Source organism: Ursus arctos, unplaced genomic scaffold (assembly GCF_023065955.2).
Source record: "Ursus arctos isolate Adak ecotype North America unplaced genomic scaffold, UrsArc2.0 scaffold_2, whole genome shotgun sequence".
Taxonomy (NCBI): domain Eukaryota; kingdom Metazoa; phylum Chordata; class Mammalia; order Carnivora; family Ursidae; genus Ursus; species Ursus arctos.
Window position 1 is genome coordinate 103,751,841 of NW_026622874.1, and position 25,570 is coordinate 103,777,410.

At 57.8% G+C, this 25,570-nt stretch overlaps 1 protein-coding gene across 3 annotated transcripts in view; it reads left to right on the forward strand.

The window, feature by feature from the left end:
* The window catches only part of PRKAR1B (protein kinase cAMP-dependent type I regulatory subunit beta), a 31,395-nt gene extending 6,086 nt beyond the window's left edge, over window positions 1–25,309 (forward strand). Inside the window, exons 3-5 of one of the 3 annotated variants that reach the window (XM_057315383.1) lie at window positions 6,702–6,899; window positions 23,133–23,291; window positions 24,169–25,309. In XM_057315383.1, the coding sequence (XP_057171366.1) occupies window positions 6,723–6,899; window positions 23,133–23,291; window positions 24,169–24,264 (432 nt within the window). In that variant the 5' untranslated portion in view covers window positions 6,702–6,722 and the 3' untranslated portion in view covers window positions 24,265–25,309. Of the gene's footprint in view, window positions 1–2,680; window positions 4,338–6,701; window positions 6,900–23,132; window positions 23,292–24,168 lie in introns of those variants that run through there. The other 2 variants (XM_057315382.1, XR_008960464.1) reach the window with 2 other exon arrangements.
* Window positions 25,310–25,570: the final 261 nt, after the last annotated feature.

Sequence of the window (25,570 nt, forward strand, 5' to 3'; positions counted from 1 at the left end):
ATGGTGACACTGTGGCGGGGGTGGCGACTTTCTTCCGGGAATTCTAGGTGCAGACCCCCCTTGGCAAGTTGGGGGAGGAGCTAGCCAACCCCTCTCCTTCCCCACCTGCGCACGGCAGAGGCGCCTCGCTGGGCGAGGGCATGTTCCAACTCCCTAAACTGAGTTTGGTGACTTAGGAAGTCCCGGACACTTAGGGAGACTGAGTTGGCACGGGGTTTGTGTCATACATAACCCTAGAACTTTGAATTTCTCTATGTTTGAGCCAAAATGTGGTGGAGCTGTCCAAATGTGTATCTGGGGCAGAGACAGGACTTCCTCCACTGAATAAATATTAAAGAGCCAGGAAGAGGTAAGGGAAAAGTGATCTCCAAGTCTGTTCCGGAGTCTTGCTTGTTCAGTGTTCTGGTGACATATATTTTAAAGTGTGTCATTTAAGTCAGTGTAATAAACTGATTTTAGCAGATAGCTTGTGGTTGGTTCGTTCATTCATTATCTCATCCAACAAATATTTATGGGGTGTTCGACATTTCCGGGCGTCTTGTGAGGCACTGGGATACAGCGGTGAGTCAAAGCAGATGCAGTTACTTCTCATGGAGCTGTTGGTGGGGAAGGAGGTCATTGATCAAACGGTGACACAGACGGTGCCCTCGAGCAGTGGGACGGGGAGCGGAGGTGCAGGCCCCTCCAGGAGAGACCCTGGAAGTGGGGTCGGGGGCACAGGAGTTCAGCAGGCTCAGAGGAAGGGATGGCTGGCCTGGGGAGGAAAGGGGAGGGAAGGGGATGTGGGACCTCGGTGGGCTTGAAGATGTCACTGGCTTTGCCTCTGGATGGGTCTGAGGGGGCAAGTCAGGAGGCAGCCAGAGGGACGGGAGGTGGTGGGGCCTGCGGGCAGGGCCAGAGTTACTTTGCAGAACCGGCAACGATTCAGGGCTGAGGGGGAGGGCGATGTCCGGGGCACTCCGGGTTTCTGGCTTGGGGAACTGGACAGACGGCCCTGCCTTTCGCAGACGCACAAACACTGGGTGGCAGCCAGCCCCGCAGGGTGGGAGCGTCTCCTGTGCAGCTCTCGGATCTGGAGGTAGGCTCCAGTTATCTAACGCGGTGTTGCACACGACGCGCGTTTGCGAAGTCCGTAGATTCGGCAGGTCACCGAGAGTGCCCTGGGGACTTGTTTCCACTCCGTGATGGATGGGCCTTGCTGGGAGGCAGCTCTCCACGTAGCGACGCGGGCTTCCTCGTGGTGTGGTGGGTGGGCTCTAAAGGCACCCAGTGTTGCCTTTTAAATCTAGCCTCGGGATGCGTGTGGCGTGAACTGCGAGCCGTGGGGCCCCTGGCGTTCCGGTAAAGGGCTGAGGTCAGCACCTGGTGTGCAAGCATTCATGCATCCGCCTGGTTTTGGGGTGCCCCCCGTCTGGAGACCGTCTGTCTTACTCCTGCTGGGGCGTGAGGCCGACTCTACCCCCACCACTGGCTCTCACCTCTTTGGCATCTGGTGAAACCATTCCTGAGGTTTGGGGGGATTCTGTGGTGTGAACTGGGTGCTTGGCGTTCACCGTTCAGCGTTCTGGTTCGGGTTAGTCAATGACAACTCTCCTGTCCTCCTTCAGGCTCCCAGAATTTTGTTAAGGTCTTTGCTGGGTCCTTCCCGTCCTCGAGGGCTTGTGCCTTTAAAACAAAATCCCTCTGGGGCGCCTGGGTGTGGCTTCGTCAGTAAAGCGTCTGCCTTCCGCTCAGGTCCTTTTCTCGGGGTCCTGGGATCGAGTCCCACGTCGGGCTCCCTGCTCAGTGGGGAGCCTGTATCTCCCTCTCTCTCTGCCACTCCCCCTACTTGTGTTCTCTTTTTCTCTCTCTCTGTCAAATAAAATCTTCTAAAAAAATCCTTTTGTGACTTTAATGTGGTATGTGGAGTGAAAATAATGGGTGTTACCTGTGAGCAGAGAAATGCGTGAGTAAGGATAGTCACTGCAGTACTCATTTTTAATCACGTTATCGATAAACTTAGCCAAGTGGAACTGCTGGGCTGTGTGTCTGAGTCTGTGCTTGAGTCTTCCGCATGGGAGTCCGCAGAGGCCCTATCGGAGCCGTGTTTTCCAGGCCCGTTCCCGCACCCTCACCGCACGGACTTGCCCGACGGCAGGACTTGTGCCGGCCAGCGGGGTGGCATGGGCACCGCGGCATACTCTGTGTTTGCCCTGTTCTTGGTTGGAGTGAAGCTGGGCGTCTTCCTGCCGAGAAATCAGCCCTTTGTGATAGGTACTGCTATAGACTACTTGTTTTACCTTGAACGTGTGAGGGTTTTTATGCACGGTTTTCATTTTTACAGAGTATGTCGATTTTTACGAGTACGGCCCCTCGATGTCGTAGGAGGACTAGAAAGGCCTCCTGTGTCCTGAGAGCGTAAAGACATTTCCCGACACTACTTCCATTGCTTTTGTATTCAAATCCCTGGTCCATCTGAAGTTTATCTGTATGAAGAGGCACAGGTGACTTTTCTTAGTTCTCCCCAAACTAATTATTGAATTATTATTATCCCCGCAAATATGCGGTGCTGTCTTTATCACATACAAAATAATCCCTGTAGACGTTGATTTGGGTTTATTTCTGGTGTCTCTGTTCTGATCCCTTAATGATTGTTCGTTCCTGTGCCAGGTTCATAATAGTTTAATTCCTTTATCCCTAGGATTTTCATCTGTGGCTTTGCTGAGCGTCCACGCCTCCTCCCGCCCGAGTCTGCCCATGCTCCTGCGACAGAAATACCGCAGGCTGGGCGGCTTCTAAACCCACACGTGTATTTCTCACGGCTCCGGAGGCTGGCGTCCGAGACCCAGAAGCCGGCCCCTCGGCTCCGGGGAGGCCTTCCTCTCGTGGTGCCCCCACACGGCAGCAGAGGCGAGGGCGCTGATCCCATCCTGAGGGCCCCGCCCATGACCGACTCACCCCGAAGCCCCCTCCTGACACCCCACATGGGGTTAGGATTTCAGCAGGAGTTTTGGGGTGACACAAGCATTCAGCCTGTAGCATTCTTGCAGTGGTTTCCTCCTCATCCAGCAGCAACCCAGACGTGGGGCTGGGCTGCTTTCCCTGATTCCCCCCGACAGCTATCAGCGGCTGCGTGACAGTCACCACAAACTTAGGGGCTTAACACCACACACACTGATGATCTCGCGGTGTCTGCGGATCACACGTCTGGGTCCTCTGGCGGCTACGCTAGAGGCAGCACCGGGTTCTCACCAGAGGCTCCACGGGGTATCTGCTTCTGCGTGTGCTATTGGGACACCGCCACTGGGGGCCACACCCCAAGGCCACACCAGGGAGCATGCGTGCTCAGAACTCGCTGACATACGGTGGCAATACTGGTGTGAAATTCTGCATCCCAGACCTACCTGGTGAGCAATGTGGAAGTTGAAAATCAGCACTGTTCTTACAACGTCTCCGGCTGCCTCCTCCGCAGGGAATTTCCCAGCGATGGCGGTATCTTCGGAGGTGTGGGGCTCGAGGAGTGGTTCCCACCTCTCCCCTTGCCTTCTTTTCCTCCGTAGCTCACCTCTTCCCCTGTGGCCTCATCTTCTGCATTCCTCCAGGGCCCTGCCCGTGTGTACCAGGGATGGGACTTGGATCTCTCCCTGAGGAACCGCTGTGGCCCTGAGAATAATAACCGCTGGCGTTCACGGTCAGTGCTGCGCGCTCCTGCATGTACCCCAGCCCCAGCTAAAAGCAGCACATGAAGAGCATCCACCTGTTTGAGAGGGGAGGGGCTTTTCCAGGAAGGTTCCAGCACCCCATTGTCATCCCAGAGCGAGCCCTCGGTAAGCAGCAGTCAGCCGCGTCCTCCACCCTCCGCCCCCCTCAGGGCTTTTGCACGCTGCCAAGGCACCCTGCGCACCGAGCGGTGCACTGCCAGGCCCAGCCGACCACGGTGCCCTGCCACCTCTCCAGAGACCCAGGTTGGACGAGTAATCTTCCTTTCTGCATCGCAGAGAACGTTTGTGTTTGTCTCCGTGCCATGAAGACCAAACGAAGACGACAAGGACCCGCGCCCGCACCTGTGTGCTGCTTACCCTCAACATCAAGCCAATAGACTCACGTAGCACTTGCCCTTAGAGCCACGAAGTACAGGGAGCCCCACCCCATCTGGAGGTGCAGTGCCCCAGGGACGTCTTGCTGCAGAAGGAACACTCAAGTTGAATCTTGGGGGACAGACTGGAGTTGGCAGAGGCAGGAGTCTGGGGGTGGGTAGTGGTTGGGAAAGAACGTGGCTTTGAAGTTGGGTCTTGGGTCCTGGGCTTGGTTGCCCAGGTTCTAGGGGTGAAATAAAGCCCCGCAGAGCTGGGGAATGTGAATACCTTCTGCTGGGGAATACAAGAGGGCTGAGCACATAGGGTGGTCCTTCCCTGTGGGTGGAGGGAACATTCTCAGACAAGCAGTTTACTGGGTAACCGGATACCAGTTGTATGTTTTCAGTGGAAGGATGTGGCTGCTTGGACACCCTACAAAAGCTGGGGTTTGTCACTATCCAGCGGGGAGGCGACCTAGCTGTGAATGCCAGCATGGTGGTGTCCATAGCTTCCCAACCAGCTCCCTGCTGACACTTGACCTCCCCCCACATTGAGGGCAAGGGCTGGGGAGGCAGAAAGGAGTTCCCAGTTTGTCTACCTGAGTGTGACCTGTTCTTTACCTTCACGCAGGCAGGAAGAAGTAGGGCTAGTATCCAGCCCTGCTGCAGGGGAATGGCGGCTCAGGCGGGCCGCACTGTGGTCAGTCTGCTTTTGTGGACAGGGGAGTGTGGGAGAGGCCTGAACTCCCTATCCCCTCTCCTGGTGCTTAGACCACTCTGTGGAAAGGATGGGGACCTCCAACTGATTGAGACGAAGCTTCTGCCACCACGTGCCAGAACGGGGGCAAAGCATGACATTGGGCAGCGGGAACAGGAGGACAGTCCCTGTTTCTGCAGGTCTGGGCTTATAGATTAGGAAGTCACCCGGGGACTCCACAGGCCTCAGCGACCTCATGGACCCTGGAGGATGGTGGGAAGAATTCAGCATTACCCACTGATTTCCCACTGGGGCGTCAGGGTGAAGCTGGTGCCCTTAACCAAGAAAAGGAAATCGGCTCACCTCTCCCTGGGGTGGCCAGGGACCCTCTGGCCACCTCTTCTGGCCCTGAGCTGGAGAGTGGGGGCCTGCAGATGTGTGTGCAGTGGGGGGTCCTGGCCCTTACCTCGAGGCTCCATCAGCTGCAGCTGCCGGCAGTGCCATCACATGGTCTCCAGGGGAGGGGGTGAGGAGGTGTAAGGAGTGCGTGGCGGAGGGCAGTGGTGGTGGTCCTGGCCCCCTGTGCATGAAAATCTGCGGCTTTGTCCACCTCGAGGAGGCCTGCCCAGGCTTGTCTGCCTAGGCTTGCTTCAGGTGCGTGGGGTCCTTGGGGAGGCCGGGGAGAGGGAGGAGGAGGGGGCACAGGGGTAAGCTGGAGGTGCGGTGGGGGAGAGGTCTGTTGGTGAGCAGATGGAAGGATGCTGAAGGGCCGGAAGCAGAGGAGAGTGGGGGGTGGGGAGACCCGATGCGGGGGCGGGGAGGGGGCGGCGGGAGGGAAGGGGGACTGGCCGGGTGCGGGGGGTGGGGGTGGGTCGGCGCGGGGGCGGGCGGAGGGCGGCGCCGCTGCAGTGCGGGGACCCGCTCGCCCGCCGTCCTCGCGTCGCCGCCGCGTCCCCGCGCAGCCGCCTCGGGTTTCGGGCGCCGCGCATCCAGGTACGCCGGGCCGGGCTGGGATGGGGTCTGCGTCGGGATCCCCGGCCTGCGTCGGTGAGGGGCTGAGCTCGGCGGGCCAGGAGGCCCCGGGAAATATGGGCCTTTGGGGAGCCCCCGCCCCCTTGGCCGAACCTGGGCCCTCGGCGCAGTCGTGGAGAGGCGCGGAGGCGGGGGGGCTCAGGATTCGGAGGCTCGGGGGCCTGGGGAAGGGATGCAGGGGCCGAGGACTTGGTGCCTGGGGAAGGGGCGCGGGGACTGAGGGCGCGGGACCCGGGGTGGGGGCTTAGGGATCGCAGACGCGGGGCCTGGGGAGGGGGCGCGGCCTTGGGGCTTTCCTGGCGGCTGAGAACCCGGGCCCGGGTCCCCGCAGTGGGGCGGCTGCTCGGCCCCTGTTTCCGAGCCGTGATTGTGACTTAGCCCCGTGAGCCGGGCTGAGAACGCCGGGCTGAGAACGCGCGGCCGTGCCATTGTTCTCCATGTAAACCCCCCCCATTCCAGAAGGTCCCTCCGCTGGCTTTCAACTGTTTGCCGTGTTTTCTCTCTGTTCCTGCCAAGCAGTCTACCCCGATCCTCTAACAGCCCCTCTCCATCTCCCTGGTTCACACAATTGTCGGTAAAATGGGAGGAGGGATGGTGGCAAGTGAGACCACATAAGTGCTGGGCTGGCCACTCAGGCCCCCCGGGACCCCCACTCTCCCCCTTCAGATTGCTCAGCTGAGTAGGAAATCTGTTTGATCCTCCTCCGTGCCACAAAGATCTGTGAGGTAAGGCTTTGCGGCTGTCACTGTCACGTTCAGGGCTTGTCCAGCCTCTCACAAGGCAAGGCCCGTGACCATGGGCCCTGTGACCCTGTCCCATCAGTCACTGGATGGGGCTGCAACAACACACCTCGGGGGCCTGTGGGGTGCCCCAGGCTTCCCTCCCCAGTGCCCCCGTGATGTGTATTCTCCCCCACAGACAGCCACGAGCGGGGTCACCATGGCGTCCCCATCGTCCTGCCAGGCGGAAGAGGACGAGAGTCTGAAGGGCTGTGAGCTCTATGTCCAGAAGCATGGCGTTCAGCAGGTCCTCAAAGACTGCATCGTGCACCTGTGCATCTCCAAGCCTGAGAGGCCCATGAAGTTCCTGCGGGAGCACTTTGAGAAGCTGGAGAAGGTAAGTGACGGCCACCTGCTTTGTCCTGTGCCAGCTGGGCTGGGCCAGCAGTGACTCACACCTGTTCCCCGCTTCGTGCTGGCTCTCACAGGGAGCGTGGGGACAGCAGCCCTCCGCGGGGCCTGACCTTGCCTCACCCGTTCCAGGGCTCTGCCGTCCCCCCGCAGACCCTGTCCACCGTCGCCCCGCAGACCCCTTCCATTGTCCCAGCTGCAGACTCTGTCCACTGTCCCCCCGCAGACCCTGTCCACCGTCCCCCCGCAGACCCCTTCCGTTGTCCCAGCTGCAGACTGTGTCCACTGTCCGCCCGCAGACCCCGTCCACCGTTCCCCCCGCAGACCCCATCTGTCGTCCCCCCGCAGTGGTGCGGACTCTGCCACGTGCAGAGCTCTGGGAAGAGCTGACTGTGAAGATAGCTTATGGGGCCCTCTGACAGTGGGGGGGACAGACGTGGGGATTGGGTGTAGTCAGGTGCCCCTGGCGTTTGGGATGGAAGAACATAGCTGGGACAGGGTGTGTGATGTAGGGCATTTGAGGCCAGGTTCCACTGTAATGTGCGCCTCTGGGCAGAGGAGAAGGCTCCTCAGACTTGTGCAGTGTGGGGAAGCACACTGGATGGGGAGGCCCATCCATGCCTGTCTCCTGAGGGGACCCCCCCCACCCACTCATTCCTCCATGAATGATGCCCCTCACCCTTTCCCGATTCATCAGTGGGAGAATGGGCTCAGAGCAGGAGGGGCCCCTGAACCCCGTGGCAAACTGTCCCTCCGTGGTGGGCTCCTTCCTTCCTCCCTCTGGCCCCCCACCCTGAACACTCTCTGGACGGCACCTAAGGCCCCTCCTCTGGGCCCCTTGTTCACAACTTCACTGTCCCTGTCCTGGTCTCAGGGGGTGAATGGAACCCCGGGGCAGGCTCAGATCGGAGGCCCTCTGAGTCCCCGCCCAGCAATGTTTCACTTTCGACAGGGGCCTCCTGTGGACACGTAGCTCCAACCCAAAGGGGTGAATTTCTTTTCTTTAAAACGATCCGTTAACATATTCAAGTAATGCAGAGCATTTAAAGAAAGTTTGGAAAGTTCTGATATAGAGGGAAAGGTCACAGTCCTATGTGGTCCCCTCTGTGCATTTTTCATTTGTTCTGAGTTCTTCACAGTTCTCGCTCAAGTGGGTGCGCGATGCTGTGTTGAGAAGACGTGCTGATGTTTTCTCAATATTTCCCTCACGATTGGACAATGGAGTTGTTTCCAGTTTTGTTTAATGTTAAGCATAATGTGGCACGAACGCATTCTTACTTAGACCTTCCCCTGTGCGTTGCATTGTTTTCAGACACGGGATTGCTGAGACTCCCAATGGCGGTACCAGGTGGAGGCGATCTCGGGTCCGTGTCCGCTCCCCCCTGCGGAATTTGGTGGTTGCTTTGCCCGCACCAGCCAGTGTTCATTTGAAAAGCTGCTTTTTTCAGGGAATAGATGAAAACGGTCATGTGGCCTTCATCCATTTTCCTTTGGTTACCTTTGAGGCCACAGTTGAGGAGGGGTGTTCCACGGGGGATCGTGGCCCCCAGGGCCGGCCACAGCACGTGCTTGTTTCCTGCACGTGGGGAGAATTGGGCAGGGGACGGTCCATCCTCCCCCGTCTCAAACGCTAACTCTGTCAGGAATGGAGTGACTTCCCTGGTTTGCTCACGAGGGATGCCGCCAGGTGACGGTCTTGGGGGTGTGCCTGATGGGCGGGGCTGGGGCCGGGGAACCCACTGGGCGGTCGAGACAGCAGGGTGAGACCCGAGTAGAGGTTCTCCGTCAGGGACATTTCGCCCCCAGGGGACCTGTGGCACTGGCTGGAGACGGTTGGTTGAGCATCTAGGGGTAATGGAGGGGTCGGGCCATGTGTTTTGGTGGGGTGTTCAGGGCTTGCTGGTGGAATGGATATGGGAGTGAGGAAGGAGGCAGGAAGCGTGACTCCTGGGATTTGGTCTGGACCCCGAGTGAATGGGAACAGTGGGGGCAGACGGGCGGGGAGGGGGGCCTGCAGGCTGCCAGTCCACACTCACGTGTCTGGTGGCTTGCCATCAGACTAGTCTGGCTTGTGGGACCTTGGTACTGACCTCTGTCTTCGTCCTCGCGTGGCCTCCTCTCTTTTCAGGAGGCTGCGTCACATTGCGTTAGGGCATACCCCAGTGACCTCACCGTAACTTGATTACATCTGCAAAGACCCCGTTGCCAATAAGCTCAGGGTCTGAGGTCAGGAACCCAACGCGTGTGCTTTCAGGGGACGCAATTCTTCCGCAAACAGCCACTTCCTCGGGGGTGGGTGGGGCGGCTTTAGGTGGGCCTACCTGCAATAGCAATCCAGTGGTGAGTAAGAATCGCAGGTTACAAGATTTGGCCATTGGGGGTGGGGGCACCTGGGTGGCTCAGTGGGTTAAGTGCCTGCCTCCAGTTCAGGTCACGATCCCAGGGTTCTGGGATTGAGTCCCGTGTTGGGCTCTCTGCTCAGCGGGCAGCCAGCTTCTCCCTCTGCCGCTCCCCCCATTCATGCTCTCTCTTCTCTCTCTCAAAGAAATAAATAAAATCTTAAAAAAAAAGAGTCGGCCATGGGGTACAGCTCCACTCCTGTAAGAGGCAGCACCAGCCGCCGAGTACCTGTCCTCGCAGGAGCGCTCCAAGGCGGATGGCCGGATGGCAGGTGCTGAGAGAAGCACAGGCCCAGCGGCAAGGCTACGGATTATCCCTGGCAGCAGACAGATCTGAGCCCCTCTGAATACAGAGTCCCTGAAAGCCCCCGGGCGTCTCCTCTGCTGCCACGCTGGCTTGCCCCCCAGCTGCTGCGGAGTGTTCGTAATGTGGGAGCAGGAAGGCTCTTTGGCGGAGACCCGGGGCTTGGGCCCCAGGAGCCTGTGGTCTGGGGGAGGGGCAGAGTCCCAGGCAGCCCCCCCCCCCCCCCCGCCAGCCTGAGTGGACAGGAAGCCTGGGGAGGGAGACTTCTCGTGTGTGACAAGCAGGAAGCGTGTTTGTGGGGCCCCGATAAAGCCCCCGGAGGATGTCGCTGGACCGACACAGACCAGCGGGGATGGCCCAGGTCTCGGGGTGCTGTCCTGGCCGGCCAAGCGCAGCCAGCAGTCCTCAGGCCTCGGTGAGTGACTTCTTCATTGCGGGCTGTTTAAGAAGGTCGTTGTTCTCAGGTCCAGACGTGAGGGGGTAGAACAGTCCTTGTCCACGGGCGAAGCGCAGCCCGAGCTTCTCCCCGGTGGGATCTTGCAGAAGCTCGCGGAGTGGTGAAGCCGTCGGTCCTGGCAGGGGTGCATTCTGGATGCTGTAAGGAAAGGGCCCGCCCCTTCACCGATGGACCCACCCCTGTGTCTCGGGGCCTGCCTTGGCCCGCACACGCGTGTGGGTGTGGGTGGTTGCGGCCTATGCGCATTTGTGGTTTGACTTTTCTTGTTAGCGTATTTTGTGTCAAATCTACACAGCATAAAATTTACCGTCTTGGCCATTTTTAAGTGTCTGTTTCGGTGGCATCCAGTGCAGCCCCATTCTGCGTTCTCCTCACTAGGATTTTATGGTGTCTGTGGCCATAAAACCATGTGGGGTCACAGTGTTTACTTTATTTGTGTTGTTTTGTGTTTGATGGCTTTCAGTTTTTTTGTTTTCTTCAGAAAACACCTTTATGCCAAGGAAATGATTTGAAGGAGAGACAGCACGTGGGCAGTCAGGGTGTGCGCGCTGGGGTCGGAGTGTGGCTTGTTCTCATGGCTCTAGAGCCGTATTGCCACTTCACTCCGAAAGATGGAATGAGTTTGTGGTTCTCCCAACACGTGTGAGTAGTGCTGTTTTCCCAAACTCCAGCCAACATCGGCTTCTCTGACATTCTTCTTGTGCTGATTTGTGGGTATGGACGCCTCCCTGCCGAGCTGGGTGTTCCCTCCCTCCTGGTGGCCTGGCGCCTTCCCTGGACACTGGCACCATGGGGGTCACGCGAGGGTGCAGGCTAAGGCTTTGGTCTTTAGTAAAAATGAAAATTACGTTGTGTTTCGCTTTTGGAACGAGTGGACCCATCTGGGAAGAGAGAACCGGGGCCACTCCCTCTCCTGTTAAAGTTCTTCTGTGAATTTCAGTGACTCTACTACGTGTGCTCTGTGGTGTGCAACTGTGTGGGTTGTGACAGAGGTGTCCGCTTGTCTGTCTGCCACCATCCCCGAGATCCAGATCCGTCAAGCCACCGTCCCCTCCCTCCTACCCTTGCTGGCCAGACCGTCCCGCCCCCGTAACCCCTGGCAACCGCTGGAGTGTCCGCAGCTCAGCATTTTCCAGAAGGTGCCATCCGTGGAGTCCTACAGCACGTAGCCTCGGAGCCCGGCTGCCGTCACTTCCGAGGGCTTCTGAGATTCATCACGAGCGTTATTTTGCTGAACCTCGCTCCGCCGAGGACACCCTTTGCCCAGTTGAGGGACGTCTGGATCAGTTCCAGTTTTTGGCAATGGCAAAGGCGCTGTGGACGTGCATTTGTCTTACAGATCTCTGCGTGAGTGTAGATTAGTCTTTACCTTGAGCGAGGATCTGGGTCGTATGGTAAGTGCACGCTTGACTTGGTAACGAAGTGCCCGGCTGCGCGGTCTTTGTTCCAGCCGGCTGTGGTTCTTGGCCCTGAGATTGCCAGCACTCGATACTGTCAGCTCTCGAAAATTTGAGCCGTTCTGATGGGTCTGTGGGGCCCTTCCCCATTTCCTCATGACTGTTGACACCGGGCGTCTTTGCAGGCACCCACTTGCCATCGGCACGTCTCTTTGGTGAAGTGCCTGCTCGTGTCTTCTGTCCGTGTTTCTTACCGGGCTCTTCCCTTACTGTGGGGCTTGGAAGCGCTTTATGTATTCAGCTCGTACCCTCACGTACGCAGACATGAGTCCTGTGTGAGTCCCTGCTCTGCAGGCACCTTCTTCCAGTCCGTCCGTGGCCTGTCTTCTCATTTGCTCACCAGTGTCTTTCACAGGGCGAAAGTTTCTGCTTTTGAAGTCGGGTTTATCGACGTATATATTTATTAATGAATTGTGTTTTTGTACGGAAGTGTGTGTGGAAGAGCTCTGCACTGACGTTGGGGGCTCCCTTGTCATCCGTCAGCCAGCCGTACGTGCCTGGGGGCACCTCATGGTCTGGCTCAGTCTGTCTTCATGGGAGGTACTGACGTCTTCCCACGTTGTTCTTCTTCAGAATTGTTTTGTCTACTCGGGTTCCTTTGCCCTTCCAGGTGTATTTTAGAGTGATCTTGGTGACATGGACCAGTGTCCTCTTGGGGTGTTGAGTGGGCTCACACCGAACACATCGATCCGTTTGAGGAGAGTGGAGAGCAATCTTGAATCTTCTAGCTCGTGAACACAGAGTAGCTCTTCATTCACCTCGCTCTGCGATTTCTCTGTCTGTGAAAGAAAGGCTTTTATTTTCGGGGTGCCTGCGTGGCTCCGTCGGCTCAGCATCTGTCTTCACAGGCTTCTCAGGCTGTGGTCTCAGGATTGTGGGAATGAGCCCACGTCCAGCTGCACGTTGAGCCGCGCTGGGCTCCGCACTCAGCGGGGAATCTGCTTCTCCTTCTCTCTCTGCAGTCCCAACCCCCACTCAGGCGGAGCGTTCCCTCTCTCTCATATAAAATCTTTAAGAAAAAACAGGAAGAAAAGCTTTTGTTTTCAGCATACAGACCCTTTACATGTTTGGTAGGTTTGCTCCTATTTCATTTTTTGTTGTGTTTTAAGTGGTACTCCTTTGTGATCGATAGGCTTTACTTTTGTGTTTTGAAGATTTGAGTATTTATTTGAGAGAGTACGCGTGTGGGGGGGAGGGGCAAGGGAGAGGAAGCATCTCAGGCAGACTCCTCACTGAGCATGGGGCTCGATCGCACGATCCTGAGACCCTGAGATCATGACCTGAGCCGAAACCCGGAGTCGGTCACGTGACCAACTGAGCCACCCAGGCGCCCGGATAGGCTTTGCTTTTATAGAGCAGTTTCAGGTTCACAGAAAAATGGAGCACAAAGTACAGAGTTCCCATGTCCCCCTCCCCAGCCCGAGCCCATCCCGTGCACCCGGCTCCCCCCCCCCCCCCCCCCCCCCGGTCGGTAACGCCGCACCTGCTGAGTGCTTGTCACACCTGGTGAGAGACGCCGTCGTCAGCTGAAGCCCGGACTTTGCATCGGGGTCACTCCCCGTGCTGCGCAGTTCTGTGGGTTTTGGCAGACACATAATGTCACGTATCTGTCATTCAGGCATCGTGTCGCCTCCTGCTGCTGCTCTAAAAATCCCTTGTGCTGCTCTCTCTCTGAACCCCTGATCTTTAGCCGTCCCCGCGGTTCTGCCTTCTCCGGAACCCTACAGTCCGGAGCCTTCGCACGCTGGCTTCTGTCACTTGGGAACATGCGTGTGCTCCTGTCAGAGGGACCCACGCCGCCCACTCACCGAGCTGCCTTCTTCCTGCCGCCTCGGAGCCGCCGGGCCCCGCAGTCCTCCGCCCAGGGACGCTCCGGGCGGGGCCTGCTTCCCTTCGGGCATCTCACTCCTCTTCAGGCAGAGATGACCAGAAACTTCCAAACTGGGCATTTCTGAATTTTCTTACATTGGTTTTTATTTCCAGAATGATTTTATAACGAACATCAGTAATAGAAAATAACCTTTACGAAGAAACTCCTTGCTGCCAGGACTCTAGATCAACTGCTCTCCCCCTTTCCACACTGTCTGTGTGTATCACACTTTCTGTGCACTCGTGAGTGCGGTGTGGACTCAGGTTTGCGCCCTCCCCCACCCTGCACGCCAAGCAGCACAGGCGTGGCCGTGGAAGAGGTGCCTGCAGGCGGGGATGGAGGGCCTGCCGTCGGCACCGTGTCCGGGCGCGCTCGGGGGCTCCACCGTGTGGACCCGTGCGGACCCGGGATCTGGCCGAAGCTGAAGGAAGGGCCGCCACCGTTGCTCTGGCTGGCGGAATGTCGCGCGGTGCCGCTGGGCCAAGTGAATGTCCAACGGTTAAAGCATTTCTCAACGGAAGATTTAAAGCTTTCAGAAATTGCCGAATAATAAAAGAAAGGGTGATACCACAAAATTTGGGGAGATGAAGAAAGTACAGAAAAGGGTAAGGAAACAAAGATGTCTCGTTGTCAGACGCCTTGAGGGAGAGTTCCAGCGTCTGATGTGTTTCCTTGGGGGTGTGTTTTCCCGTGCTGCTGCTCTCGCTCTTCCTCCCACACGCGTCGAGAGGTTTATAACCTGCTGTACGTGATTATCCAGGATACGCTACTGTGCCGGGGCACCGTCAGGTCGACAGAGGATCGCGCACAACCTGCAGGGCTGTCCGTGCCCCTCACGCGCCGCCTGCCGCCGCGATTACCTTCCTGTACCCTCCTGCCTCCCGCAGCCGCTGAGCCGCGCCACGTGCTCGCTGTCGCTGAAGTTGCGGCCGGTCGTGGGCACGGGCCCTGGGTTTGCACAGTTGTGTGGTGACACGTATCCGATTATGTGTCACACAGATCACCACGCTCCACCCCGTTCCCCACCCCCACCCCCGGCACCCACCCACCATTCACCGTCCCGCAGCCCGGCCTTTTCCGGAACACCCTACGGCTGGAGTCCCACCGTTCGCAGCCGGCCCACACTGGCTTCTGTCACTTAGGGACACGCGTGTTGGGTTCCTCCACGGCTTCAGAGCTCCCTTCCTTGAAGCACTGGAGTCACAGTCCACCGTCTGGACGGCCCACGGCCTGTGTGTCCATCACCGACTCCGGGCATCCTGGTCGCTTCCCAGTTTGCGCAGTGGTGGGTAAAGCTGCCGGAAACATCCGCGTGCAGGTGTCAGCTGGACCCGCGTTTTCATCTCCTGGGGGCGAATGCCGAGGAGCGCGTCCTCTGGATCACACAGCAAGAGCGTGGCTGGTTTTGGCGGAAACCACAGGCCCCTCCCGGCGTGGCCGCACCGTTCCGCGTTCCCAGCAGCCCCGCATCCCGCCAGCGTCTGGTGCTGGCCGTGTTCTGGTCTCCTCGCCGTCTTCCGCTGCGTGTCCCCGAGGACACACGATGTGCGGCATCTTCCCGGGTGCGTGCTCGCCGTGCGCCGATGCTCCGTGTTGGGGTCTGTTTTCCTGCTGTTGAGTTGAGAGGGTTTTTTGGTACATTTTGGACACGAGTCCTTTATCAGATGTATGTTTTGTGGATATTTCTTCCTAGTCTGTGGCCTGAGTTTTCATTCTCTAAATATGATTTGATTCCTGCTTCTGGTTTTTAAAACCAAACTTTATACGATCATTTATATGACCACTAAATGTTACTGAAAACACAATTTCACGGTGCACAGTATTCTGCTATATAGGTGTTTCTAAATTGACTTAAGCAATTTCTTGTTGTTACTTGGATTACAAAATTTTTTTAAAGATTTTATTTTTTAGAGGGAGGGAGAGAGAGCACACAAGCAGGGGAAGTAGTAGAGGGAGAGGGAGAAGCAGGCTCCCCACTGAGCAGGGAGCCCCACGTGGGGCTTGATCCCAGGACCCTGAGATCATGACCTGGGCCGAAGGCAGATGCTAACAGAGTGAGCCACTCAGGCGCTCCTGATTAAAAAATTTTTAAATGTTGGAAAGAACATTCTAGTACCGTTATCTCTTTGACGCCTCTCATTGCTTCCCTAGGGTGTACTTTAAGAAATACAATTATGGAGCTCAGACGTACACATTGACTTGTGAAATCGGCTGTGCTGCAGAAAGGGTTTATTCTTTCTCACGTTCACTCCGCAGATACTTACGGAACCCCCGCCGCAGGCCCAGTGCTGTTTGGCTGCTGGGTCGTGATGCTGCGGAGAGGAGTTTTGGGCGGCGCCCGCCAGGGCGTGCGCCACACCCCTGCGCCCAGCTGCACAAGGCCGCCGGCCCCGGTCTGCTCCGGTCGCTCCTGAGTTCTGTTCTTTCTGGGTCCCGTCAGTGTCTGATCAGGCAACGTAGGAGATCCGGGAAAGGTGTGTAAGTCAGGATTTTACAGTCAGTGTATAGGGGACATGTTATTTAAAAGGATCTGCAGATGAGTTTCAATCTTTTTCTCTCAAAAAACTATATTATTTGACTATAATTCAATAGAGTTACTTTATTATCATTAATAAAGAGGTAACCAGAAAAAAAGGAGGAAGCCAGCCTCCCCGTACACTTGGAAACCCATAACGAGCTTCTGCATAATTTATCGGGGGAGACTGTCGTAGCCCAGAATTATGAGGCATCTGAACTGAGCGACAGAGGCGGGACCGGTGCTTAGAGGAAAAATGACCGCTTCGCTAGAAAGTCGATGAAGGATTCCTGAGCTGCGTGTCTCGTCTCCGACGGCGCTAGCACATCACCACGGACTGGGCGGCCGCAAGCTGCAGGAACTGATTGCCCTGCAGCTTGGAGCCTAGGAGCCGAGGCCAAGGCTTCGGTGGGGCGCTTCCTCCTGCGGGCTCTCGCGGCCTGTGTCCCAGCCTGTCGGCGCCCGTTGTTCACTTGCAAACAGATCGCCCAGCCTCTGCCTCTGTCTTCGTGGCGAGGTCTGCCCTGCGGGCTGTGTGTCCAGGACTCGTGTTTACCTGACAGCATCTGCAAAGGCCCCATTTCCAAGTAGAGCTGCCCTCGGAACTTTGGAGGGAGCCCGTCGAACCCATTGTGTGTGTGGCCTGGGAACTCAGACAAAGCCAACGTGTGCAGAGAATGACAAAGATCGGGCGGAAGCTAACGAAACAAAAAAGAGGTCACAGATGGTAGCAGATGATAAACGCAGAGGTGACTCTGGGGATGAATAAAGTAGGCATCTGGGAGGGCGGCCTTGCAAAGAGATGGCATGAGCTGGAATCGGCCACAGGTCGGGGAGAGGGCGCTTTCTGCGCAGGGCGCCTGGCGAGGTGCGGAGGCTGAGCTCACAGCTGCCGGCGGGTGTCCCTGGGTTCTGCTGGGCTCCTCCGGGCAGGCTCAGAAGGCCTCTCCTCCAGGAAGCCCTCCCTGACTACCCCCCCCCCCCCGCCTCCGGCCCGCACAGCCCTCTGCCTAGTGCTCTGTGGCTCATGCTGTTATCTTGCCCTGACTTTTCCCGTCTTTCCTGTTAGATGGAAGTCTTCATGACAGAAGTACGCCTTTTTCTCTGGAGCAGCGTCTGTGTAAAGGCTGGTACACAGAGGTGCTCAGCAAGTGATTGAAACTGCACGTTTCTGTCTTCACCCTGCCCCCGAAGGTCGAGCGCCCCTGGACGTGGCCCACGTCCTCTCCTTGCCTCGTAGACGGGGATGACGGCCCCGGGCCTGCCTTCTGCTCTGAGAGGCTGCAGCCCCGAGAGGGGGGCTTGTGGTCGGCCCGGGGGCCGGCACCATCGACCCCTGCCCTGGATACCATGGCGCCCACTCGGTCGGAGGGGACAGGGGTCGAGGGACTGTCTCCCCGGGGGGAGCCCCGGAAATGCTGACCGTTCGCAGCCACTTGGAGTCTGGCCGCCGCCCGGGACGTGGCCTCTCCTCCTCAGGGGCGATCAGGGCCTGTGTGCAGGGCCAGTGTGGCATGGCTAGGCGGCCCAGCTGTGTCATCAGCCAGCACGCCCAGGGATGGGGTGTGGAGGGAGGGATTCCGCCGTTCCCGGGTCCCAGGAATGTGGGCTTCTCTCAGGAGCGGAAACTCAGGTCCAGAGAATGTCCCTATGTCCCACCCCTCCCCAGCCAAGAATTTTCCCTTCTCAGGCCGCAAGTCTGCCTTTCACCCCTTGTGCCGGAAAAACATGGTCAGAAGTAGACTGTGACCGTCATTTACGATCCAGGGAGCACTTGGCCCTGGGGGCAGAATGGGGACAGTCCCTGGAGCTGCGTTAGGCCTTTCTGGCGTGGATTCCGGCCGCGGAGCTTTCTGGAAATGCTGTTCCCACACTGCTGTTGTGAAGACGCCTCTGACCCCGTGCCCTGGACCATCTTGCAGCCCCAGACAGCTCATCAGCGTGAGAACAGGAGACAGGAAGGGGGCTCCGGAAAATTAGAGGTTTTCCTGGAATTCCGAGGGGGAGGGGAGGGGATGCCATCCCATTTCCCCGTTTCCGCCTGACGCCTCCCCAAGTGGCCTCAGACCTCCTGGATCCTGCCCAGTTAGGCCCTTTGCTGCCCAGGATGGAAAATGGCGTATGGCAGGATGGCGATGCCCACGGTCCCAAGAAGGCGAGGCCCCCAGCGTGCTTCCTTAAGAAGGTGGCTTCTGGCCAGTCTCACGTGTGACACAGCTGCTGTGCGGGTCTGCAGCTGGGCCCCTCTCCCAGCGACCCTGCTGGTGGCCTGGCTGCAGCGCGGCTTCCTTGCGGGCCTTGGTTCCTCCGCTCTGCCCCACTCAGGGGGGCATCCCATGACCCCGCCCTTCCCGCTGGAAACGCTCTCACTGCACACAAGCCTCCCAAGGGGGCTGCGGAGCCACTGAGACGGCACCCCCGAGCCTGGGCTCTGAAACGCCTGATGTCAGCCCCTGAGCGCTGTGGTCACGAGGAGGACGTGGGGCTCAAACACTCTCCTGACTCTGTTCATTCATCCTTTTCCAGCCAGTGCCTGTGGCGCTGCGTCTCGTGAGCGGGGAGGGTCATGGCCAAGCGTGTGGTGAGCCCTGGCGGCCCATGGTGTTGAAGCAGCGTGGGGTGAACTCCGGCAGTTACGGACGAATGGTGGATGGAAGGCTTCTTGCTGGCGGTGGCATCGACGTGTTCGCCAGGGACACCCCTTGGGGGTGGGCAGTAAGGTGGAGGCAGCCCTGGGTCCCTCTTCTGCTCTCCCTTGGCCAGTTGCTGTGGGTCCGGGTTGGGTACTTGCCTCCGGGGGTGTCTGTGTGGGACCCCTGGAGCTGAGCATCCACACGGGAATCGTGTGTCGGGCCCGGGCCCGGGCCCCAGTGCCGTGCGGGCCATGCCCCAGTCCGGGTCTCGTTGTTTTCTCAAAGTCAGTGTGTCCAAACCCAGTGCACATCAGACACGTGAAAAACAACCCAAACGGGAGAACGGCGAGGATGTGGGGAGCTGGTGCGCTGGGCACAGCAGCTGACGGAAACGGTTTGGCGGACAGTTCAGCAAACTGTGCCGGGTCTGGGCGAGCAAGGACGGAGCCGAGGGGGGCGAGGGAGGGAGCCCCGAGGGGAGGGGCTGTGCCCTCACTGTGGCATTCGGGGGGGTGGGGACGGGCCCCGAGAAGGGAAGCCGCTCTGGGAGTAGCAGGTGCGCAGGCAGCGCATGCCAGGTGAGGAGCCGGTGCCGGGAGGGGGACACATGCAGGCTCGGGCAGGCTGTGGCCTTGGCACCCTCGAGAGGGTGTGTGTCATGCCCGAGACTGGAGGCCATTGGGGCCTTCGAACGTGTCTGATGTTTTCTGTGGCCAACACCATGCCTGTGCTGTTTTTAATTCCTGTATTGTTTCTCTTCTGAAATTCTGAATTTTAAATGACGCGCTAATTCCTTGATTTATAATTTCACTCACCGTGACTGTGTCCTTTGCTCCCCCACTTTGTAAGAGGAAGACGTACTCACCCGCTAGCTCCCCCTCCCAAACTCTGCTTTCTGTTTGTCATCTGGACGTTTCTTTCCTTTCTTAAAAAAATATTGATTTATTTTAGAGCTAGCGTGTGTGGTGGGGGAGGGGCAGAGGGAGAGGGAGAAGCAGACTCCTTGTTGAGCGAGGAGCCCGACACGGGGCTTGACCCCTGTACCCTGAGACCATGACCCGAGCCAAAATCAAGAGCCGGACGCCCAACCGACTGAGCCGCTGATCTGAAATTTTCATTTTGTGTTGTCTGTATCAATAACATCTACATTTTTTCCCAAAATTTTGTCTTTCGTGCTTTGTCTATAGGTCCATTATAAAAACTGAAAACTAACGTATTTGAAAAATGCCTTTGTTAGGTCCGCACATAGGAACAGCGGGCGCTCTGGGCGTGCGGCTGTGGGAATTCCGTCCATCCAGAGCTCAGCCCAGCCCCGCGGACAGCGGTGTCCGGGCCCCGCCATGCTGGTGGCCGGTCCCTGATGTCTAACAGGCTTCGGGATGCCCTCGCCCCTGAACGCTTAGAAATATCTTTTTTTTCCGCTTTTGGGGAATTTCCAGTGTCGCTACTGTCCTGTGTTACCTTCGTCACGTATGTCCTATTACCTTTAAAGCAGAATCCATACTTCGTATGTAAGTGAAGTGTTTTCGTCAAGTATAAACGCGCATGAACCTAACTGGAGCGGCCTCCTTTTTAAGGAGACTTGCTTCTCATCTCCCCGCTCATGTTTCATGGATGGAGCACGTCTCCAGGTCTCCCCACAGCCGTGTTCCCTCCTTGGGGGTTTCTCCTCCATGTCACCCTGGTCCCCGCGTTCCTCAGTGTCCGGCTTCTTCCCCGGGTAACGTGGAAGACTTAGTCTGTACTCTTGTGCGGATCCTGAGCAGGACGGAACAAAACCCTAAGAAACAGGGATAATCGGGGGAGTTTCACATCGACAGCTGTTTGACGATAGGAGGGGTGATAACGGGGATTGTGGTTAGGCTTTTTAAAGGTCATGTTTTAGGAGATACATAGCGGAGTATTTAAAATGAGATTGCGTAATATCCGAGATTTGCTTCAACCGCCTGTGCTGTGTGTGTGCGTGTACTGTATACACGTATGTAGTACGCACGTGTAGTTGTGTGTATAGGTGTGTGCATATATATTGCGTGTGTCTCTGTCGTGTGTACATGCTGCATGCCTTGTGTATGTATGTGTCGTGTCAGCGTCCGTGTAGTACATGTGTGCACGTGCTGCATCTGGGTGCGCTATGTGTGTATGGTGTACATGTATGTGTTGTGTGCACACGTGTGTATTGTGTATGTATGTCACGTGTGTGTATTGTGCACGTGCATCACGCCTGAGCATCGTGTGCATTGTGCCATGCCACACGTTACACACGCTTGCACACGTGTGCAGGCGTCACATACATGTGTGCACGTGTGTGGTGTATTTGTCACACACACACGTGTGTTGCGCACGTCACACGCGTGTATCATATGTGTGTTATTTGTATGTGTGAGTATTACATAGGCATCCATATTGTACATGCATGTGGGTGTGTGTAAGTGGGTGGAGGGGTGATGACGTCATCGGGCCCTGTTTTGATCATTGTGGAAGATGCGTGATGGGCTTTGGCAGCTCGCTGTATCGTTCCCTCTGCTATTGTGCAGACTCGTGGTTTCCGCACGACAAAGTTAAAAGGGCTGTGGTAGGAAGCCCACCTGTGTGCACCCTCCTGGGTGGGTGCTGGGCCCCAGGGTCTGGTTCCGGCCTGACTTGGCGCTGGCTCTCTGCCTGTGGGGGGGCCCTCCCTGGAGCCAGGGGCCCTACTCCCTGCACACCCTCCGTGTGGCTTGCTCTGCCTGAATGCCACATGCCACGTTTCAACGTGCTGTCCGTTTTCCAGAGACCCTGGGCCCTCTCGAGGCATTGGCCCCGTTGTCTTCACTGTGTGGACTTCTGCCGTCACGTGGTGGAGGGAGGACACAGGTGGCATGCTGTCCATTTGCCATCGTTTCTTTTGGAAGTTCCATAAACATATTTTTAAACAGCGGCATGAAATCCCGTTAAACAATCCCAGATGGAGACACAGAGAGGCGAAGTGATTTACTCAGGGTCACACAGCGCACTGGGAAAGGAGCGTTCCCCAGCTCGGTGTCCTCCCCACTGGATCATGTGTCTCCTGGGCGCTCCGAACTGCTGGTGCTTTCTCCGCTTTCCCCCGACCTCCTTTCCCCAGAGGGGCAGGATTGCACCTGGCGGGGAGCCAGAGCTTCCGTGCCTCCTTTGAGTTGAGCCTCCTGGCGCAGGGGGCCGCTCACGTGTGGAGCCTGGCCTGGAGGCCACGGGAGATGGCCTTTAAATTCACCAGAAGAAGCCTCGTGTGTAACTGAGGAGGCGGTAATGGAGCAGCTGAGGAGCCGTGGACGTGGCCTTAGCCAAGGTGGGGGCCAAGGTGGGGCACGTTCTGCAGCCACACCGCCAGCCTGTCCCTGCCTGGGGCACGGGTGCTGCTCCGTGTCCCACGGAATTGACACGCACCGTGTTGAAACTGTGCTTAGCTTTGTATTCTTTGGCTGTTTTGGAAGAAATGTATGTCTATGAGGAAAAAGGAGAACATGACCAGCAGCCAGCCTTTGTAGGAGGAATACTGAGTGAACTACATTCATTCATTTTGGGGGCGGGGGGGAGGGAAAGGATTCTTGATTTTCTTTTTCCTGTAGGTTCTCTGTGGGAATGTCCCATCTCGCATTTGAACCTCAAAGTCCTCTCTGGGGTCTTTTAAAATGTCTTCTTCAGAAAGTACAAGCCCTTTGGGGGAAGAGTTGCCTCTAGAAGTCATTTACACTGTAGTTTGAATTAGGATATCTTCATGCTTCTCTCGGGGTTCACAGGCTACCTGGGAAGCTTGAACTAAGTGCTGTCGGTGGAGCAGGAAGGGGTGCTTTGGAAGGTGTGGCAGTGGGAATCCCGGGATGAGCCGTGGGTGGGACTCCGTTTCCTCACTTCACGTTTTTGCAGGGTGACTGCCAGGTAAAATCGGGCAGGGGAAGTTGCCAGGTGTGGGTTTTGGGGAAGGTGGTCCTTGCGGACGAGGGAGACAGAGGCCTTGTCCTGGGCATGTGGGGACAGGTGAGGGTCTGTTTGCCACGGACCGCCAGGCCACCCTGTGCTCCTCCCCGTGGTAGCCCAGCTGGTCACCAGACTGCTTCTGGGACATGGGGATGTGGCGGCTGGAGGGTCGTGTGGGGAGGGCCCTGCTTGTCGGGCACAGCGTGTGCTCCTTCGCGCCTTTGGAATCTTGTGCTCTCTGCACGCACACGTGGTTATTAAAGGAATTAAATAATGAAGGGAAGGAAGAAAACAAAAGAGGTTTGCTCTCCATTTATGTATCCACCTACCATCTCCTGCGCGTCTACCATGAGGGACACGGGGGTATGGGGGTGAGTGGAGCAGACGCAGGCCCTGCCCTTGTGGGGTGAGTGCCTGGAGGGCACCTGGTACCCAAAATGTTGCTCGTGGTGAGGGCGGGCAGAAACCCTCCGAGCCGCCGCTCTGTGGGGCTGGGTAGTGGGGGAGGGGGACCCGGAGGTGCCCTTGAAGCCGGGGGCTCTGCCGGGCACGGAGGGAGGGCGGTCGGGCAGGGTCCCGTGGCCGCACCTGCAGGCGGGCAGACCATGTTGGCCGCTGTTCTCAGCCCCTCCGCTTCTTCTCCCGCAGGAAGAAAACAGACAGCTTCTGACACAGCAGAGGTCAGACTCCCATGATGAGGAGGTCTCCCCAACCCCGCCGAACCCCGTGGTGAAAGCCCGCCGCCGCCGAGGGGGCGTGAGTGCCGAGGTGTACACGGAGGAGGATGCCGTGTCCTACGTGAGGAAGGTGGGCCCCTCGCCCGTCTCCCTTCTGCTCCGAGAGGGGCTGCGGTGGTGGCAATGTCATCGTCATGGTCACTGCCCGTGGGCTGGTGGACCGTGGGTGGAGGAGACCGGTGTCTGGCTTGTGTGGCCCCCGGCCTCCCAGCCCTGGAGACTGCAGCTTGGCCTCAGAGCCGCGCAGTGGGAATTCCCTAGTCCACATTGCTGTTCCTCGGGGTCCCTCCCTCGGGGACGGCGCCCAGCCCGCCACTGCCACGCCCGAGCAGGTGCGCCTGCGTCAGGACGCGCTCTAGAGTGTGAGAGCACACGCAGTGTCCCTGTGTGCATCAGTGTGCGGGCCCGGCCTCCCGCCTGCCCTCGGACGTGGGGCCTGTCGTTTCCATTCTGTGTGTTTATATCCTCTATACCCTCACTTTTACTTTTTTTCTGGGGAATTTTTAGTTTTTGGCCTCTTAAAAAAGTTAACTAGGTGAAATATGCATAACATACAGTTTGCCACGTCTGTGAGCCTGTGTGGCTGTGATGCCCATTCTCTGGCGGTCTGGAGGCTGGGCGCCCGAGAGCAGGTGCGGGCAGGCTGGTTCCCAGTGGGAGCCGCGCCGCCTCCTGTGTCCTCAGGTGGCGAGGGGAGCGAGGAGAGCGGGCTCTCGGGGTCTGGTCATCTGGTCCCGCCAGGGCCGCCTCCAGACCCACGCTGGGGGGCAGGGCTTCAGCACACGGGTTTTGGGGACAGTCTGTCCGTGCACCACTTTGACCACGTTTCCGTGTCGAGTTCAGGGGCGTCGAGCACACGTGCGCTGCCAAGCCACTGTCCCCCCCTGCCTGTCTCCAGGACCCTCAGGGACACTCGCGAGTCTGACTTTGCCTGGCTTTCCCTGCAGGTCATCCCCAAGGACTACAAGACCATGACGGCGCTGGCCAAAGCCATCTCCAAAAACGTGCTGTTTGCTCACCTGGATGACAACGAGAGAAGGTAGGAACCCGGGAGGGGTGGGGCCGGCATCAACACTCCTCCCCGGGCCTCACTGGTGGCCGGCCACAGGGGACACGCGTGTGCCCGGGTCAGGATCTGAGGCTTCCACGTGCCCTTGTCATCCACAGACACCCATGGGCCTTGAGGTCAAGTCACACGGCCCAGATGGGCCTGCAGAGCGGCTGTGGGGTGGGGTCTTCCCAGGGAGGGGCACCCAACATCTGTGAGGGCCTCAGTGACCGTGCGTTGGGAATTGAGGTTCTAAATAATTGGGAAAATCAGACTCCCGGAGAAGATCCCTGGGGCTGCTCTGGGGCCATGCTTGTGGATTTATGCGTGTATGCTAATGCGTGTCACAGCGTGGGATCACACCCTACACGGTTTGTCCCGTTCGCGGGCCGTGAACGTCCGTCAGTCAGGAAGGGTTTGCAGTGGTTTGTAGTACCCGTTCCCGTAGAGTTGCTGTAAAACCCTCACTCCCCTCCCAGGGCTGCTTGCGTTTTTTCACGGTCAACAGCATTTCGACGACCACCCTGTCCTCTGTGCCTCCTTTGGTCTTGCTTGTTTCTTCCTTCAAGTTAAAGTTCTCGATGTGGATGAAGGGTGTGTAGGGTTTTACTTTTTCTCTTTTTTCCTCATTTTTGGAGAATTACGTTTCTTGGCTAGATAACCGAGTACGTTTCGATGACCGTGGTCTACAGAATCCCAATGACATGCAAATCCATGGAATAAGAAGAGAAAGTCCCGTCACAGCCTTGCTCGGGGACGCCGGCGGCTCTTCCGCGTGAGCGTCCCGGGATGGTGCGTGTGTGCGGAGCGCTGCCCCGTGCGGTGGCTCTGGGTCTGTCCACCTCCCGCTTTGCCACCATTGCCGGGAGGCTTGCGGTTCCTGGACGGTACAGTATTTGCCAAACAGGAAGAGCAGCGTCTACACAGACGGGCCCCGGCAGCAGGGTAACTGCATCAGAGAGACGCGGCGTGAGGTCTCGGCAGGTGTGGCAGGTGCTCGAGGGCGGCTGGCAGTGTCGCATGTGGAGTCTCGTGGTGGAGTGTAGCTGGAGCCATGTTCCAGGACGTCTCAGGTGGCACTTGAGAGGCCTGCCCCATGGAAGTACACGGGAGCACGATGGGCAGGGAGGGAGGCCAGTTCTCCGCGTGGGCCCCCCTGCGTTGCCCATACCCTGTGAGGGTCTTGCCGGGCAGAGACACTCAGGATTCACCCTCAGCAGGCCCTAAATGCAGTCTCGGGTCCTTGCACGAGGGGGCACAGGGAGGTTGCTCAGAAGAGGAGAAACCCTTTGACCACAGAG